Here is an 18,535-nt window from a genome sequence, read left to right on the forward strand (position 1 = left end):
CAGAATATAAAGAAAAAATATAGCAGGTTTTTAAATTTGATGCAATGAACTTGTATGCAATGGGGAGCCCCTGAAATGCATAGCTATGAAGATTGCACACAAAGGGATGGCGACAGGTTTTTAGGAAAGGGTGACAGAGTGACGATGCGGAGATGCTCTGCCCTGGCTGAGAAGCAGCCCGCAGGCAGTCAGCAGAGCAGGGCTGCCATGTTTCCCGCCAGTGTGGCTGCCTGGGGTGTGCTGATGTTGGCCTGCGGACAGGAGACCAGGTGGCCAGTCTAGAAATGCCGGGCTTTGCGTCCGAGGAGGAAACGAGGGTTCAGGGAGAAACCAGAAGACTCTGCCACACATTAAGTATCTTGGAGTGTTTAGATCAAAGGGGACTCCCGTATGAGTTTGAAGGTAAAAAGAAGATGGTGGGAACAAGTGGAGGGGAAAAAATCTCTGCAGGACTGGGGAGGGGACAGAACACCCAGGGCCGTTTGTGGTGGTGGTTGGCGGGGGTGGGGGTCCACTTCTTCAACCTATTACAGAATGGATAGAAAGATGGAGCCAAAGATCAGGCTTGCATTTCACAAACATTTACCGAGGCTCGTGCTAGCTCAAGTCATTTCCCGACAGTGAGTGCGGTGAGGAGACTGATGTCTTTCAAACACACGTCCAGCTGTTAGGATCAGGTTGTTTGGCAAATATGACAGAAGTTAGCCGTTACCAACTCATGTATGAGGAACTTGTAGAATGTTTATTTCTGTCTACATGACTTCTTAAAAACAAACAAACAAAAACATCCTATTTGTTGGGACGTCAGTTGCATGTATCAGGCATTCAAGCCAGCTTAAACAAGAAAGCAAGATTTATTATCAGATTACACTGGTGTCCCATGGGACCTCAGAGCCCAGGTGCAGCCAGGAACTGCTCAGGACAAGACAGTGGTCAGGAAGCCCAGCAGCTCTGCCCCAAGCTCCTGCTGGCATCTGCTCTCTGTAGACTGGTTTCTCCAGCTACATGGCACACTGAAGATGGCCCCACATGGGCATGACTTTATATGTCTTTTGTTTAAGGGACCAGCATGGACTGAATGTATTAGGATTGTTTTTCTTCTGCAGTGGACAAAAAAACAACAAAACAAAGGCAGCTCCAACAAGCTTAAGCTAATTAGGGAGGGAATTTAACAGCTCCGATAACCGAAAATTCCAGGCCAGCTGATCAAATGATGTCATCAGAAGGCAGCGTCCCCTCCACCAGGGCCTGAACTCTCTGCTGGTTTTGTCCTCTAGGTTTCTCTCCTTCTCTAACAGGCTGGTTCTCTGAGAGTCCCAACAAGTCTCAGGATATGGGCTCCAGTTACGCCCAGCGTGGGTCACATGTTCACTTCTAAGCCACCTATGGCCAGACGGATGGAATATGCTCATTGGCCAGGCCTGGGACATGTGCCTGGTCACCTGAGGTTATACCCACCCCAAACATGTAACAGTAACAGCAAATGCTATATGAAGTTTACTGTTTGCCAGGTACAGGCCTAAGTAAATAGGCTAACTCATTTTAACTTCAGGTTATCTTCTCTGTTTACAAATTTAATCATCACATTATCCCTATTTTATAGATGCGGAAATTGAGTCATGGGTTAATGCATTTCACCCAAGCCCTCACAGCTAATAAACTGCAGAGGTGAGAGTTGACTCAGAACTTGGACCCAGAAGCTGGGCTCTTGACCTCAGCAGAGAGAACTGCTACCAGAAAAATGAGAAATAGATGCTGGGTGGCAATAACTAATGGATGTCCATCTGCCACTCTGAATTCTCCTTCTGCAGAGATTTTTATTTACAAAGCCTGGGGCTGGGTATCCATGCTAGCCCTGGGAAAGGCCAGGGATCCATTCCTAGCATGGATAGGGATCAAGCTGTATCAAGGTTTGTACCAAGGTGGCTGCTTCTACTATGACCTTGTACATAGACTAGTTCCAGAAAACAGAAGGGACAAAAGCATAAGTGCCCTTCTACCATTATTCTCTGGTCAGGAGTCATATGATTGGGGAAAGGCAATTTTGGTCATGCAGATAAAAGTAAAAAACTATCAACCAAAGGCCTCTTCGGGTATTTACTTATATTCTACCCTACTCTAAATTCTGCTACCCACAGGGCCCGAGTGAGTCTGAAAGAGTCCAGCAATTGGAAGGTGCATAGGGAGTCCCCTGAGCTGGAGAAGCCCAAGCATGTTCTCTTTTTAGCTGTAAAGGTGGGCACCCAGTCTGCCTTTTTGTAAGAAAAAAGCACAATTTTATAAACTGTTATATTATGATTAAACTGCACTTTGGAGTTACGCACAAGAATGCAGAAAGTAAATCTACCTTTTTGCATATATATCTCCAGCAAGACTGCCAGTAGAATTACTGTCTTCAATTCTTACGATCAGTTTGATAAAGCTGTTATATAATCTTAGGCTGATGCTGACCTGGAGGCGGGACCATCATGAGCTAGGCAGATCTCTGGAAAAAAGATCTACTTTACTGAATATCTAAACATTCATATTTAAAAATGCTACCTTTTGAAATTCTGTGGCTCATTCACACTAGTGTTCTGTCTGCTTTTGCTAAATTATACCGTGGTAAGCCCAAATCTCAGTCATTACCTCAAACAAAGGTTTCTTTCTCACTCATATTTCACATTATCTCACAAGTCAGCTCTGGCTCAATCTGGGGTTGAAGAGCTTTGCAGTTCTTGAGCAGAGGAGAAAGAGCGATGACACAGCCATGAAAGGAAGGAAGGAACCCAGTGCTCCTGCACAGGGGTGGCAAATGTCATTCCCACCCACCTTCCATCAGCCAAAGCAAGTCACTAGAAAAGATAGAGAACAGGGAGAAGGAATGGAGGAGGGGCCTGACCTTCCACGACAGAAGCCTGGGACCGCCCGGGATCTAGGGAGGGTCAGTACATTACTCAAGGTCATCCCATTTCAAGTGTCCAAGGAAGAATTATATTTTCAAGGTTTCTCTGGTCCCAAAGTCCATACTCTTTCTTGTGCCCAACATTAGATCCCTCCAAAAAAGGGACAAATACGCCAGGCAAGGTGGCTCACACTTGTAATCGCAGTAATCCTAGCACTCTGGGAGGCTGAGGTGGGAGGATGGCTTGAGGCTAGGAATTCAAGACCAGAGATGGGGCAAGACCCCAACTACACCAAAAGAAGAAAAAAAAAAAAAAAAGAAAATTTAGCCCAGTGTGGTGTGTGCCTGTTAGTGTCAGCTACTCCAGAGGCTGAGGCAGGAGGATCGCTAGGGCCCAGGAGTTTGAGGCTGCAGTGAGCCATGATGACGGCCACTGCACTCTAGCCAGGGAGACAGAGCAAGACCCTGTGGCATAAACAAAACAAAGGGGCAAATAGAGAAAACAAGGGAAGAAAGGGAGGTTCTAAAAAAGGAAAAGAAAAAACAAAGTCCAGAGGCAGAAGCAGCACAGAGCGGCAGAAAAGGTAACAGAGAAAGGAGATGCTAAAAGAGAAAGGAGAGGGAGAGACGACCGGAAAAGGAAAAAAAAGGTAAAAGTCCCTCACTGGCGGTCTTCAAAGTTTACCTAAGTCACCTTTGCAGCCGCAAGCCCCAGCCTTCCATTGGAAGGCGAGAGAATACGAAGGGAGGCCGGGCGCGCCGCCTGCGGGCCGGTGGAGGCCCGGGAGGGGGTGGTTAAGGTCCTTCCGGGAACTCTTGAAAATACCAACCCTCGGGCCCCTCGCACCAGCTGAGCAGCTCGGGTGGCGGGGTCCAGGTGTCGCGAGTTTACCCTCATTTATGCTAACGTGCAGCCTGGGCTGAGAATCACCCTGAGAGCGGCGGCGTAAGGGGAGACGGCTTGGGGTGAAGGGCCGCGAAAGAAAAAAAAAAACCTTCCCGCAGAGGAGGGTGCCGGCCCCCGCGCGGTCACTCTCGGTGCTCACTCCAGCCGCGCGCTCCCCACAGGCCTGCGGCCGGGGTGCCACGCCGTCGGCACCTCTCGCGCCAAGCATGGGTGTCCCAAGGGCAGATGCGCTGTCTGTCCCCCGAGAAGGGAGACGAGGGCGCCGAGTCTGCAGCAACCGCCCGGGTCAGCCCCAGCCCGACCCCGCTGCGCCCACCCCGCCCATTTTAAAGCTAGGCCCGGGCACCACGCGCCGTTTCCCCGTTCGCGCTTTCGTAGAGAAAGGTTTTGTAACTTTTCCACTCGGTGGCCACCAGGCAGGCGATTACGCCGCTTTGGACCGCACTTTGGTGACGCCGGCACAAATGGACGATCATGCATTCTTCGGAGCGAACTTTCCCCTTCCCCCGCTAACTGGCAACCTTTAAAACTAAACAACAAGCAAAACGCACAAGCGAGACAGAGCGAGAAAACGAGCACGTGGAAAAGTGGAACCGGCACAAGAGCATGTCCAGCGCGGAGCCAGAGGCTCTTCCTCGCGCCCGTAGCCAGAGCGCCCCACGCCCCCTCCGCGCACCCACCGGCTGCTCGGCTCTTCGCTCTCGCCCCCGCCCCCCACAACGCTTCCCTCGGCGGCCGGGGCAACGGACTAGGTCGCCATATACCCGAGAGACCCACGTAGAGGGACGCCCCGGTCGCCCTCCGCGGCGCGGTAGCACCGGAAACGCATGCTCCGAGCTGGGGCCGCCCGCCTCCTGGCTCTCCGGCTTTTAAAGGCCGGCGGTTTCCGTAGCCAGCCCGGGGCGGGGACAGCGTGGCGCACGCCCGACGCGGGCCGCGTCCGGAGCCGTAAGTACTGGCGTGGCGGCGCCTTAGGCACCCGTGTCTCGTGGGCCTGCTTCAGGGACGAGTCGAGCGCACCCTCGGCCTTCCGCAGAGAGACTCACGGCGCTCTCGGGGTACAGCGGGCTCCCCGCGCGGCCTGGGACCCTGGAGGGCCTTGTGGGTCATCCCCCCGCCCCCAGTCTCCCGCTCCCACCCTGGCAGGTTGCTGCAGCCTTGGGGCCCACGGGAAGGAAGGGCGCACCTGTCCGTCCTTTAGCGGAGCGGGTGGGGCTTAGGTTTGGGGGCTTCGGGGAGGCCTCCAAGCTGCGGACGCCGAGTCGTCCCCGGGCCTCCCGCCAGCCACTCGGAATCCACCAGTTTCGTTTACTTCGTCTGGAGGAGATGGAACAGCGTCGACCGTATCTTGGTGGCTGGTGTCAAACCGTTGATACCCAGTCTAAGTGCAGATTCAGTTCCATTGTCGTCACTACAGGACGCACCAATGGACCAAAACAATAACAAACGAACCCGAGCGGCTCCGCTGGCTGCTGCTGCGGTCCAGGCCGGTCCCCGCAGTTTAGAAAGCGCTACTTTTCTCCGGCTGTCCCGGGGCCCCCAGCGGTCGCCACCACTGCGCTCCCCGTTATGCAGCTCCGAATTCATCCAGTGATAACGGTGTAGGGTGTAGGGCCTCCTGCAGGAGTCGAAACACTGTGGGCTTTTTTGCCCAAAGACATCCATTGGCCCAAATTGAGAACCAAATCTTACTTCCCATAAGACTCGGAGGAAGAGCCATGAAAAAGGAATTAGACAAAGGCTTCCCCAACTTGTTTCTTTTCTTCTTCGTTTGAACTTGTAAACAACCTTAAATAGCATTTCTGGCCAGAGCATCACCCGGGATTCTTTTGCACAACAGGTCTGAGAAGAGGGCTGGATGTAGGTGCAATGGCCCTGGTGCCCTATGAGGAGACAGCGGGAGTGGGGCTGCAGAAATTCCACAAGCCTCTTGCCACCTTCTCCTTTGCAAACCACAGGATCCAGATCCGGCAGGACTGGAGGCAACTGGGAGTCGCAGCAGTGGTTTGGGATGCGGTAAGTAAGCCCTGGGGCCGGGGCGCGGGGTGGGGGTGGGGGGGCTCTGAAAATGTCCACATTTGCTTATAAGACTGACCTTTATTTCTTTTTAAACAACTTTACTGAGATAAAATTCACCTACCATATACTTCACCTATTTAAAGGCACAATTCAATGGGGGTTTTAAAAATACAGTTCATAGAGTAGTGAAACTATCACCACTTCAATGTTAAAACCTTTTTATTGTCGATGCCACCCCCAAACCCTATCCCTTACTAACGCTCCCCATGCCCCCATCCCCAAACCCCGCCCCCATAGATTGCATTTTAAAGGTGAGTGAATGAAAGCTGAGGAAAGTTAATGACTTGCTAGTCATTACCCAGTGGGTAAGAGAGAAGATCTGAAGGACAGCAGGAGCCCCTGACTACTTTGGACACTCATTGAGTTATTCTTTTTAAAATATTGCCTAAAAGTATTGTAAAGTGACAAAGCCCAAAATGAAGATCATGTGCTTTCAGGTTTTCCATAGTTGTAATAGTTGCAAAATTATTACTGCTTTTTTACTTCTTCCTCTCCCAGCACTGTTCTATCTGCTTGAGAATAGTGACTTGTGCCCTCAGCATCTGGTGCCACACCTCCGACTCAGTGGGAGCTCATTAATGTTGAATAAATGATTGGCACAAATACAGTTAGGCAGTTTTAGCCTTGTATTAGAGATTTTTTTTTGAGACAGAGTCTCAGTCTGTTGCCCAGGCTAGAGTGCCGTGGCGTCAGCCTAGCTCACAGCAACCTCAAACTCCTGGGTTCAAGTGATCCTCCTGCCTTAGCCTTCCGAGTAGCTGGGACTACAAGCATTCGCCACCATGCCCGGCTAATTTTTTCTATATATTTTTAGTTGTTTGGTTAATTTTTTCTATTTTTAGTAGAGACAGGGTCTCGCTCTTGCTTAGGCTGATCTCCAACTCCTGAGGTCAAGCAGTCCTCCCACTTCAGCCTCCCAGAGTGCTAGGATTGATTACAGGTGTGAGCCACCTCACCCGGCCTAGGATTAGAGATATTAGAGAAATACTTAGGAATAAAAATCTTAATATATTCTAACCTAGTCATACCACTTCTAGGAATCCAGTCCAAGGTAACTACATGAAAACTATTCTGGTAACAATAAAGATAAATAATAATGAGGAATGGGAAGCCTCTTGAATGCTCACCAAGAGAGAAATTGCCAATTATAATATGTGGCTATGAAATATAAATTACAGTAAAAAAAAGTTAATATTATACAATTCTTTTTATAGAATTGTAAGCACATGCAAACTCACACATAAGTATTCAAAACTTTGGCCAAGATTTACTTTCTGCTGTTCAAGACATACGGTGAGGGCCCCCAGTGGGCAGTGGCCACAAGTGATGCAGCTCAGGGAACCTCAGGCACTGCACTGATTTTTCCCTGCGGATGAAGTTGTGGCCTTGCTGACCTGAGCTTGGTTTAGGACCTGAACAGTCCCTTAAACAGAATCAGAGACTGCTCATGTCAGTTCTTCCAGAATAGTTTTGTAACCCTCAAGTGTGAAAGTGCCGTGACAGTAAAAAGTTAAACGTTCCAGATTCAGCAGGACCCCATCTGATGTGGGCACTGTCATTGCCCACTGCTGAGGGACGTGGGTGTGCTGTGTCTACGCTTGCTTGGGGAGGTTGTCCCACAGCAGCAGCTGAGTTCCTGTGTTTCATTAAGCTGGGAATTGAACCTTGCAGTGGGAGAGGGGAGTGTGTGTGTGGTCTCTTCCTGCCCACATGTAGCTGACCTGGAACCCTTCAGCTCCTAAGGTGCTCGTTGACCTTAACCATAATCACACTGTGTTTTGACTCAGGCCATCGTTCTTTCCACGTATCTGGAGATGGGAGCCGTGGAGCTCAGGGGCTGCTCTGCCGTGGAGCTGGGAGCTGGCACGGGGCTGGTGGGCATAGTGGCCGCCCTGCTGGGTGAGTGTGATGCATTGGCTCACTCCTTAGTGAGCAGAAGTTGTTGAGAGATGCATTTGTTTTCTTAGCATGAAACCCATTATTGCTTTTCACCTTACTGGATTATTTTCTTTCCCCTGTACTGATGTGTTGTGGGCCAACTGCCCCTAACTTCAGTAAGGCTGACAGGCTAATTTCTCTCTCCCTCTTGTCCTATTATATATACTGCTCATGGGAGATTGCTGTGCCCCCTTCAATTCTGTGATGCCAGTGGTAAGATCTTAAGGTGCCTTTGATTTCATAGAGAATAATCTTATCCATATATATTGTTTTCTATGCTTTAATGTGCTTTGGATTTAACCCTGGGAAGCAGGTAGAGCAGATAGTCTCCTTCCTTCATTGCTGAGGAAACTTTGCTGTTTTTTCTCTTCTAGTGAGTGTTGGCCCCAATATACCTTGTATTGGCAGCTTATATTAAAAATTTGTATTAGCCAGGGGCGGTGGTATATACCTGCAGTCCCAGCTACTTGGGAGGCTGAGGCAAGAGGATCACTTGAGCCCAGGGTTTGAGTCCAGTCTGGGCAACATAGCAAGACCCCATCTCAAGAATAAATAAAATAAAAAATTGTATTAATAGTGTACAGTTTTAAATTGATTTCAAGGTTTGTCATTTTAACATTTGGTATACAGATATTAATTTAGGTCTAGGACATTTTTGATCTTCATTATTATTTTTATTATTCACTGCTGACTCCTTTCTACAACTGACTCATACAGTTCAAGCTATTCAGTGATGAGGATAGACCAGCTTCTGAGATGCCATATATAATATTCATCAATTACTTCAGTATTGTCACCTGGAGCTCTTGTGAAAGTGAATATTATGATTCAGTGTGTCTGGAGTGGGGTCTGAGAGCCTGTATTTCTTTTTTTATTTAAAAAAATTTTTTTTAGAGACTGGATCTTGTTCTGTCACCCAGATGGGGGTGCAGTGGTGTGATCACAGCTTACTGCAGCCTTGAGCCCCTGGGCTCAAGCAATCCTGCCTCAGCCTCCCAGGTAGCTGGCACTACAGGTGTGAGCTGCTGTGCCCTGCGAGAGCTTGCATTCTAACAAGCTCCCAGTGGCGACGCCTACACTGCTGGTTCTCAGACCACACTTTGGTAGTCAGGATCTGGGATTCCAAAGCATTTTGAACTCACCACACTGTCTGTAGGTATTCTGGGACCTGCTAAAGCCCCTCTTTTGTACTGCTTTTTTTCTGGGAACTCATTTCTTTTTTATTTATCTTTTTCAAGCCAACTTTAGCAGCAGGAATGGGAACTCATCTCTTTTTCAGTATTCATTTTTTTGCTTGAGTGTTGCTTTCCAAAATCTGATGGGGAGCACAGGCAGGGGTGGTGGTTAGAAGTATATATAAATTGATTTAGGTTTCCGTTTGTCTATAGCCAACAGTGCTTAAGCCATTGTTGAGGAGTCCCGTGTTGGTACGCTGCATTTTACTCTTGTCAGGCAAACCTTATCACTTCCCCTTGTATGTTAGGTATTATTTTTAATTTTCATTTTCAAATAAAACTGGAATTCTGGAAGAATCTCACTTTCTGAAGTCCTGATCAGTGGAGATCTGGGATTCAAAACCAGACTTGTCAGACATGGCAGCCCAAGTATTTTCCCTTCTATGATACCAACTTCCCTTTCTGCTGACACGAGAAGAGTTAACGAGAAGGGGAAATGAGGTTTCTTCTGTATCCTTCTGAGAACAAGGGCTCCATGCAAAACTTTATTGGCTGGTGTAGAGACTTGTTAGTGTGGTAAAGTGCACAGGTCTAGTTACAGTTGGTTTGGATACATCTTTTAACTCTTAGTTGTGTGACCCTGGGCAAATTGCTTAACCTCTAAACTTTGATTGTCCCATCTGTAAAATGGGGATAATAACAGTATTTATTCCACAGTGAGGATCCAGTGAGACTGTGTGTAGAAATCTGTTAGCTCATTGACTGACACAAAGGAAATGCTCCGTGAGTATTGATTGCTATTCTGAATACTTTTTCTGATCTAGAAATCTGGATGTCTGGGTTTGGGAAAGTCGTAAGTTATTTCAAGTACCATCAAAGACTGAGGGATTAGTTAGTTGTTGCCACAAAAGGTTGGTTCTGGGAGTGGGCTAGAACAACAGAACAGCACACAGTGTGGTGATTAGCAGATCTGTGCTTCACAGCCCAGCTTCACTGTCCTTTCCTGCCCCACCCCCGACAAAGGATTAATTGCTGCCTTCTTTCTTTTCCTGTAGTGTTTGGAATGCTCCCACCTCTCTCTATCCCAGCTGTGTCATATTTCGTTATAGGCTGTTTTTTCAGGGGTCTGTCTCTCCTAGCAGGCTGAGGCTCTTGAGAAATGGCACCAAAACTCCTTCTGTGTGTCCTTGGCCCTTGTATAGCATTTGCCATGCATTAGACACTCAAATAGTTTGGAATAAGAGATGAACAAACTAGATTGATTGCAGCCTTTTTGAAAAATCATGAAAATTAATATTTTGTTAAAAAACTGATATATTACAAAATAAACCTAAAAGTAGTCTAAAGGAGAAGAAAAAACCCACCAATGATTCTAATTATTTATGACTCTGCAACATAGTTGCAATTAGCATTTTGGTATATTTCCTTCCATTTTTTCTCTCTGTATTTTTAATCATGGTTATAATTATGGTAATATATATGTGTATACACATACATATATAAATGATGTTTTATTTAACATTCTGTCATAAGCATTTCTCTGCTACTGTATAATTTTCATATTCACTGTTTGTCGTCATTACAAAGTATTAGGCTGGAGAAGTTTTGATGCTGAAACCTGAAGGTAGGGAAAAGTTAACCTCTTTAAAGCAGAGTTAGGCGTGGTGGCTCACGCCTGTAATCCCAGCGACTCTGGAGGCTGAGGTGGGAGGATGCTTGAACCCAGGAGTTTGAGGTTGTAGTGAGATATGATGATGCAACTGTACTCTTGACTGGCTGACAGAGTGGGACCTTGAAAAGGAAAAAAGTAGTGCAATGAAGGCTTGATGGAGGGTAAGTAACTTAACCGATGTCACAAAACTAATGGATTTTGGTTAGGATTTGAATCCAGTTGTGACTCTCAAACCTTGGTTCTTAGTTTGAAAATCTCCCTAGCTTCTATGCTGCTTAGGAACTACTTCTCTGTGGTTGCTTTCCACGGCTTCAGTTACCCGCATTCAGCGTCAGTCTGAAAATATAATAAGTGAGTACAGTGCAAGAAGATATTTTGAGAGAGGGAGCGAGCATGCACATTCACATAACTTTTATTATAGTGTATTGTTATAATTCAGTTTTATTATTAGTTATTGTTAATCTCTCACTGTGCTTAATTTATAAATTAAACTTTTTTTTTTTTTTGAGACAGAGTCTCACTCTGTTGCCCAGGCTAGAGTGAGTGCCGTGGCGTCAGCCTAGCTCACAGCAACCTCAAACTCCTGAGCTCAAGGGATCCTCCTGTCTCAGCCTCCCGAGTAGCTGGGACTACAGGCAGGCACCACCATGCCTGGCTAATTTTTTGTATATATATTTTTAGCTGTCCATATAATTTCTTTCTATTTTTAGTAGAGATGGGGTCTCGCTCTTGCTCAGGCTGGTCTCGAACTCCTGAGCTCAAACGATCCGCCCACCTCGGCCTCCCAGAGTGCTAGGATTACAGGCGTGAGCCACCACGCCCGGCCCTATAAATTAAACTTTACCATAGGAATGTGTATATAGGAAAAAACATAGTCTAGGTAGGGTTTGGTACTATCCGTGGTTTCAGCCATCCACTGGAGGTCTTGGAATGTATCCCCTGCAGATAAGAGGGGATTACTGTATTCACAGAAGAAAAATAGCCCATCTTGAAGATAGGATTCTGTAAGTTGGGTTGGAGTCAGGGAATCTAGATTTTAAGAGCTTTCCATGTGATTTGATGGCCAACCAAGCCTGGGGACCACTATCTGAAAATACCATACTCAGGAAGATAGTGTGTTTTACTTTTCTGTAATTCTAGTGCAAATCTCTGCTGAACTTTTGACTTGTGTGTTTAAGTGAAAGCTGGGTATCTCTATCTGGCTACTTCCAGCACCTCAAACAGTACATGTTTAAACCCGCACTCTTCTTGAATGTTTTCCAAACTCGTTCTTCCTTTGTTCTGAGTTGGTATCACTGTCCATGTAGTCACCCATGCCAACTCCTTGACTCCCCCTCTACCTCTCACCTCCTCTGCTGATTCTATCTTTTAACTACTTCTTGAATCCATTTCTCCCTTTCTATTCCCACTGCCTGGCTTGAGCTCTCATCATGTTGCCTGTGTGATCGTATCACCCTCTCACCTGACCCTTTTGTCTCTGCACTGTCTTCTCAAACCCACTTTCTCAATGGCCATCATAGTGGCCCATCGAAAATGCAGAATCAATGGAGTGACCTGTGCTTAAACATTTCTCTGCCTTCCCACTAGCTGCCTGCAAGCTAAATCCCAGGCTTTTTAGCAAGGCATGGTGCTCTCACCTGCCTGCCTCTTCAGCCTTGTTCTTCTTCAACATGACTGCACTGCTCAAAGGTCCTGTACACACATACTGCTCTGGCCTGTCCTTTCTGCCTTGAATGCCCTTTCTTCACCCCTTTCCCTTGGTTCATGCCACATCTTTTAAGTGTAAGCTCAGGGGCCGGGCGCGGTGGCTCACGCCTGTAATCCTAGCACTCTGGGAGGCCGAGGCGGGTGGATCGCTCAAGGTCAGGAGTTCGAGACCAGCCTGAGCAAGAGTGAGACCCCGTCTCTACTAAAAATAGAAAGAAATTATATGGACAACTAAAAATATATATAGAAAAATTAGCCGGGCATAGTGGCACATGCCTGTAGTCCCAGCTACTCGGGAGGCTGAGGCAGTAGGATCGCTTAAGCCGAGGAGTCTGAGGTTGCTGTGAGCTAAGCTGACGCCACGGCACTCACTCTAGCCTGGGCAACAAAGTGAGACTCTGTCTCAAAAAAAAAAAAAAAAAAAAAAAAAAAAAGTGTAAGCTCAGATTTTCCTTCCTTTGGGAATTTTTCATTGACCTCTGCTCCTCTTGAAGAATTTCTCTTGTGATCACATGATTTCCTATGCACACCTGTGTTCCTGTTACTTTACTTCCCACATTGCATCACAATAATGTTTGTGTCTTTCCCTTATGAGACTCTGAGCTCTGAGTAAGGACTTCCTTGCTTATCGTTGTATCTCTAGCACATAGAATGTGCTTGAATGTTTGCAAAAATTAAGGTGTTACAAAACTAAAAGTGATGAGACATGTTTACACATTCCTTTTCCATTACTAAGTGACAGCAGGCTGTGTTGTCTTTTTATAAACTAAATATTGACTCACTTCCCTCCTTACCCAGCATAAATCTCATGGGCAGTCATTTTATCATCATCTTCACATACCATCAACTCCCTGCCCTTCCTTGCTTCCTGTTATTCACTAGGCTAAAAACAACCCAGGTTAAGTGCAGTTTTCCACCTGGCCCAGGCCTGTGCCCGTGCAGCTGAGCGTGGCTGGAGGAAAGACTGCTGCAGGGTCTCACCGTAATTTCATGATCAGGGACCTCAAGGGGGCTCTTGTTACTGCTGGGCAGTCACACTCTGCTTCCTGTCTTACTCCGCTGAGCGACCATTTCATATTTTTGTTCTCTCAAACCTCCAGTCCTTCTGTTTTCACTCTTAGCTAATGACATTTCTTATTGCACTGCTAAGCCACCCAAACGATGCAGTCAGCAAAATCCAGACTGGGAAACCACAGGACATGTGATCTGTTTCTTCTGCACACTGCTAGGGAAAGAAAGATAGAAAGGAAACTGAGAGAGTAAATGATAGACTTAATGCATCCTCTGCACCCCCAACCCCAGTTAAGCAAAAAAAAAAAAAAAAAACCAACCAACCAACCAAACAAACAACCCCAAACCAAAACAAAACCATACACAAAGCTGTAATGTTCAGGAATGGACATTTGGGTGATAAAACTGGAGTGAATAGTAAGGAGTGATTCCCATGGAAGCCAGGAAAGTGGTTGTCGGTGGTTGTATTTGGGAGCTGGCTTGTGGAGGGTTCTGGGGATGTTGCAGCAAGGTGCAAGCCACAGCGTCATTCACCTGGATCATCATGGTAGTCTTGCTCCACTGCCAGAGATTCTGTTAGAACCTAAGTCAGACCATTCATATTTCCCCTCAGCAATTTCCAGTGGCTTCCCATCTCAGTAAAAGCCAAAGCAGTTTCAAAACATGACCTACGGGTCCATAGATGACCAGCCTCCCTTCCCATGACTTTAACCTCATCTCCTGCGACTTTGTTCCTGGCTCACTCTGTTCCAGTCACTCCAACTTCCTTGCCTGCCCCACTAGGACTTTGTACTTGCTCTTCTGTCTGCCAGGAATGTTCTTCCCCTTGATGTATACTTGGTTATTCCCTCACTCCCTTCACTCCCTTACCTTAGTCACCTTCTCAGTGAGCTCTTCCCTACGTGCCTGATCTAAAATTTCACACCAACCTCCCTTCCTGATGATTCATGTCTCTTTCCTGCTTTATTTTTTTCTTTAGCCTGTGTTACCAACTAACATACTGGATATTCTGTTTTTTTTTTTTTTTTTTTGAGACAGAGTCTCACTCTGTTGCCTGGGCTAGAATGCCATGGCGTCAGCCTAGCTCACAGCAACCTCACACTCCTGGGCTCAAGCGATCCTTCTGCCTCAGCTCCTGAGTAGCTGGGACTACAGGCATGTGCCACCATGCCCGGCTAATTTGTTCTATATATTTTTAGTTGTCTGGCTAATTTCTTTCTATTTTTAGTAGAGACAGGGTCTCGCTCTTGCTCAGGCTGGTCTCGAACTCCTGACCTCGAGCGATCCTCCCACTTCGGCCTCCCAGAGTGCTAGGATTACAGTGGATATTCTGTTTTTAAAAGATATCTTATTGCCTTTCTCTTCACTTGAATGTAAGCTGTATGAGGGTAGAGGTTTTATTCCATGGCTGATGGTAGCCACTCATATTTGTAGAATTGATGGATGTTATGGGGAATGGTCAACTGGCATTAAGATCCTATTTGAACTTCTGGGATACCTAAATAGGTTAGAAGTAGCCTCCTAAATACCTGGGACAGACATTAGAGAAGGTCTGTATCTAAGAGCTATTAAAATGAGTACCAGGGTGATATATAAAAGACTAGATCACTCCAGTATTGCCAGCAGAGCATTCTGTGGATTAAGATATCCAGAGATAAAGTTCTAAGTCAAACAATGAAAAGGCTGTCTCCAATTCTTATCATCAGAAGAGATGAAAACTATCTTTGAATTCTGCTCATTGGACAACACACTGTCTAGCAATGAACAGTCGAAGTGGGAGGTGCAGGCTTGTAAAATCTAACAACCTAAGTGTAAGCTCCCACTGAGAGAGTGCTAGTGCAGCTGGTCTGGCATCCTGTGGGGGGATTGCCTATGAGATTATCAACTGAAGAAGGACGCAGGTGAGAAATAATTTTATGAAAGAATGAAACATAATTTTAGATTTCAGAACTTCTGGGGCCAAAACTAAACAGGGATTACACTTGTTACATTGTTCCTACAACATAGAAGAGGTACATCAAACTTACCCTTATGTGGTTGCTTCACCTTAAAGATAACTGCAGTTCAGTCTTCTCTCATTCATATTGGTTCAAAAAGTTAAATCTTTTAGTTCATCATCAACAACCCACAAGAAATAGATTAACAAAACATTGCCTCATTAATTTTCTACACGGTATGTAGAACCTTAGCACTTAAAGAACATGCTCTAGCATTTTAACCTATATTACTTTAATATAATTCAGTAATTTTTAAGTTTACAGTTTTTCAATGATTATATATGTATTATATAAACATACAGGTTGGCTGCTTCATAACAGCATAAGGAGAGGTGGACTGGGATTTCTTAGTAGCTGATTTATCTCCTCCCTAATTTTTTTTTTTTAAACTTTAGCTCCACAAAACAGCCTTTTTCTGTTTTTTTTTTTTGGTATCTTGTCATTTTTGTAATTATAGTCTGCTGCCAGATTTTTCATTCTTGGATTCCATTGTACCAGGAGGTCTGCTGACTTAAGCTTGTGACCTAATGAATGAAGAAGTATGGGCCAGCTCTGCTTGCAGAATTCAGAAGCATCAGCTTGTGTCGCTTGGTAGCGCTGCAGTTTACAGGCACAACTTCAGCAAACAGCAGGTTTGCCATAGAGGCAAATCAAAGGTTCGCTTTTACCAGCAGGCAGTGCAGGAGCCAGTAGTCATTGTTCTGTTGCAGTTGTCCATGTATGCTGATACTCGCCATAGCAGGTGGAATATGTAGAGACACTCTACCTTTAACTTGATCCTTTCTCTACCTACTAGAGTTGTACTGATGTGCACATTACTTTTTCTTTGTCCCACATTGTAGGTGCTCATGTGACTATCACGGATCGAAAAGTAGCATTAGAATTTCTTAAATCAAACGTTCAAGCCAACTTACCTCCTCATATCCAACCCAAGGTGGTGGTTAAGGAGCTGACTTGGGGACAAAATTTGGGGAGTTTTTCACCTGGAGAATTTGACCTGATACTTGGAGCTGATATCATATATTTAGAAGAAACATTCACAGATCTTCTTCAAACACTGGAACATCTCTGTAGCAATCACTCCGTGATCCTTTTAGCTTGCCGAATTCGCTATGAACGGGATAACAACTTCTTAGCGATGCTGAAGAGGCAATTTACTGTGAGTAAGGTTCATTATGATCCTGAAAAAGATGTACATATTTACAAAGCACAGAAGAGAAACCAGAGGGAGGACTTATAATTGGCTATAATTTATAAGAATGTTGTTATTGGGTGTGTCCCTTAAGGTCTTAAACTGGGATTCTAACCATATTTAATGAAATGGCTTACTGTACAAAAAGTCTACCCAAAGGTTCTCAGGGGACAAAGCACATGTGCAGTTTTAAAACAAAGCAGTGCTCTGTCCCATTGCTGTGATTTTTAGTCATATTTTACTCACTCTGAAATTTAACATTAAAGGAAAATATGAAATTTTGATTTAAGCTGTTTTTGTGTACCATGCTACTCTTGATAAAAGCAATTTTCACTGATGATATGAAGGGCTGGTTAAAAGGTGCCTTTAAACTAGTAATCTTGTTTTGGTGAGGTTAAATCATGCAAATTATTTTAAGCATATTCTGAGATGTATAATGTCTAGCCCAGTTTTCTATTTTCTGGATGTAAAAGAAGAGAGTTAACATACATTCTCTGAACTGCTCCTGCTATTGAAATCTTTTGCCCCATTTAGGTCTTTTTTTTTTTTTCCCCCCTGAGATAGAGTCTCACTCTGTTGCCCAGGCTAGAGTGCCCTGGCGTCAGCCTAGCTCACAGCAACCTCAAACTCCTGGGCTCAAGCAATCCTCCTGCCTCAGCCTCCCGAGTAGTTGGGACTACAGACGTGTGCCACCATGCCTGGCTAATTTTTTTTTTCTTCTATTTTTAGTTGCCCGGCTAATTTCTTTCTATTTTTAGTAGAGACGGGGGTCTCGCTGTTTCTCACAGTGGTCTCAAACTGCTGACCTTGAGCGATCCTCCCACCTTGCTCGGCCTCCTAGAGTGCTAGGATTACTAGCCACCACACCTGGCCTATCTTTGATTATCTTTGATAGACTTTATGAATGAAGTCACACATATCTTTTTGACAATATAAAAGCTTAAACAATAGCTTAAACAAATTTAGACTGCAAGAATATTATAATCTCAATATGGTATCTGGTACTAGAGATAGATTTTTTTTAACAAAACATTAAAAACAAGACCTTCTCCTTTTTAATCCTTTTACGAATATACTGGATGTAAAAATATCCATTGTTATTTTCTACGTATATTTAAAATAGCTTTACTTTAATAAAGGTGAATTGAAAATTGTGAGTATTCTGTACCAGTTCAGCACAATGCTGATAAATGCACATGAAATGGAAATAGCTACAGCTTACTGAATCCATAAAATGCCGATACTGCACCATGAATATATATATGGAAGGGCTTTTAATACAAGTACAATAAAAGCCTGGCAATATCACCAACACTGTAATGAAAAGCCAGTCCTATTTAAGTATATTTTTAGAAATGAATATGTTAGAGTTCAGTTCCTTTAAGATCCCTAACTTTGCAGATAGGTATTAAAATGGAGGGGAGGTGGGGGTAGGGTAGGGTGGAAGTAGGGAGCTTCAAGATGCCTGGGTGCTCTGCCAGGTGAGGTAGGCTCTTATTGTGTTATGTTTTACATTTTTGTAAGATTAAGAGTCAGAACAGGTTGAAGGTAATTTTTCTTTCTAATAGAAGGACAAGCAAGAAAAAAATCAGGAATAGTTTGGTTGTATAAGTGAAAAATCAAGTGATTTTTCTTTGGGTTTAGAACGCTGTTGTGGGTCAGGTTCCCTGGGGAAATAGATTCAGAGATGGAGATTAGCGTGTAGAAAGTTTAAATGGGAATGCTTTCTAAGATCAGTACTTTGAGGGAATCAGAGAAGCACGACTGGGAAAGAGGGAGAGATTGAGCTGGGATGCAGTCCGGAAAGTACTCAGCTAACTCTTTAGAGCTGGATGCTCCTGTATGGACTAGTGACTGGATGCAAGGGGCATAACCTTGGGCTGCAGACAGTACCTGCAGTGGGACGCAGTTGGTAGCCATCAGCCGCCAACACTCCCGGAAACTGGGGAAATGAGTGCTTCAGAGCGGGGTGG

The 18,535-nt window shown here is 45.3% G+C and overlaps 1 protein-coding gene across 2 annotated transcripts; it reads left to right on the forward strand.

Annotated features, from left to right (window-relative positions):
* The first annotated feature begins 4,715 nt into the window (after nt 1–4,715).
* METTL21A (methyltransferase 21A, HSPA lysine) lies at nt 4,716–16,839 on the forward strand. 2 transcript variants are annotated; one of them, XM_069483555.1, is made up of 5 exons: nt 4,716–4,739; nt 5,632–5,807; nt 7,658–7,769; nt 9,204–9,260; nt 16,213–16,839. In XM_069483555.1, exons 2-5 carry the CDS (start codon nt 5,661–5,663, stop codon nt 16,608–16,610), a joined length of 714 nt encoding a protein of 237 aa, XP_069339656.1. In that variant the 5' UTR covers nt 4,716–4,739; nt 5,632–5,660; the 3' UTR covers nt 16,611–16,839. The 2 variants fall into 2 exon arrangements, with proteins under 2 accessions (XP_069339656.1, XP_069339667.1); XM_069483566.1 differs by lacking the exons at nt 4,716–4,739; nt 9,204–9,260 and adding an exon at nt 4,762–4,849.
* The last annotated feature ends 1,696 nt before the right edge of the window (nt 16,840–18,535 follow it).

The sequence above is a fragment of the Eulemur rufifrons genome, chromosome 1, assembly GCF_041146395.1.
Source record: "Eulemur rufifrons isolate Redbay chromosome 1, OSU_ERuf_1, whole genome shotgun sequence".
NCBI lineage: Eukaryota > Metazoa > Chordata > Mammalia > Primates > Lemuridae > Eulemur > Eulemur rufifrons.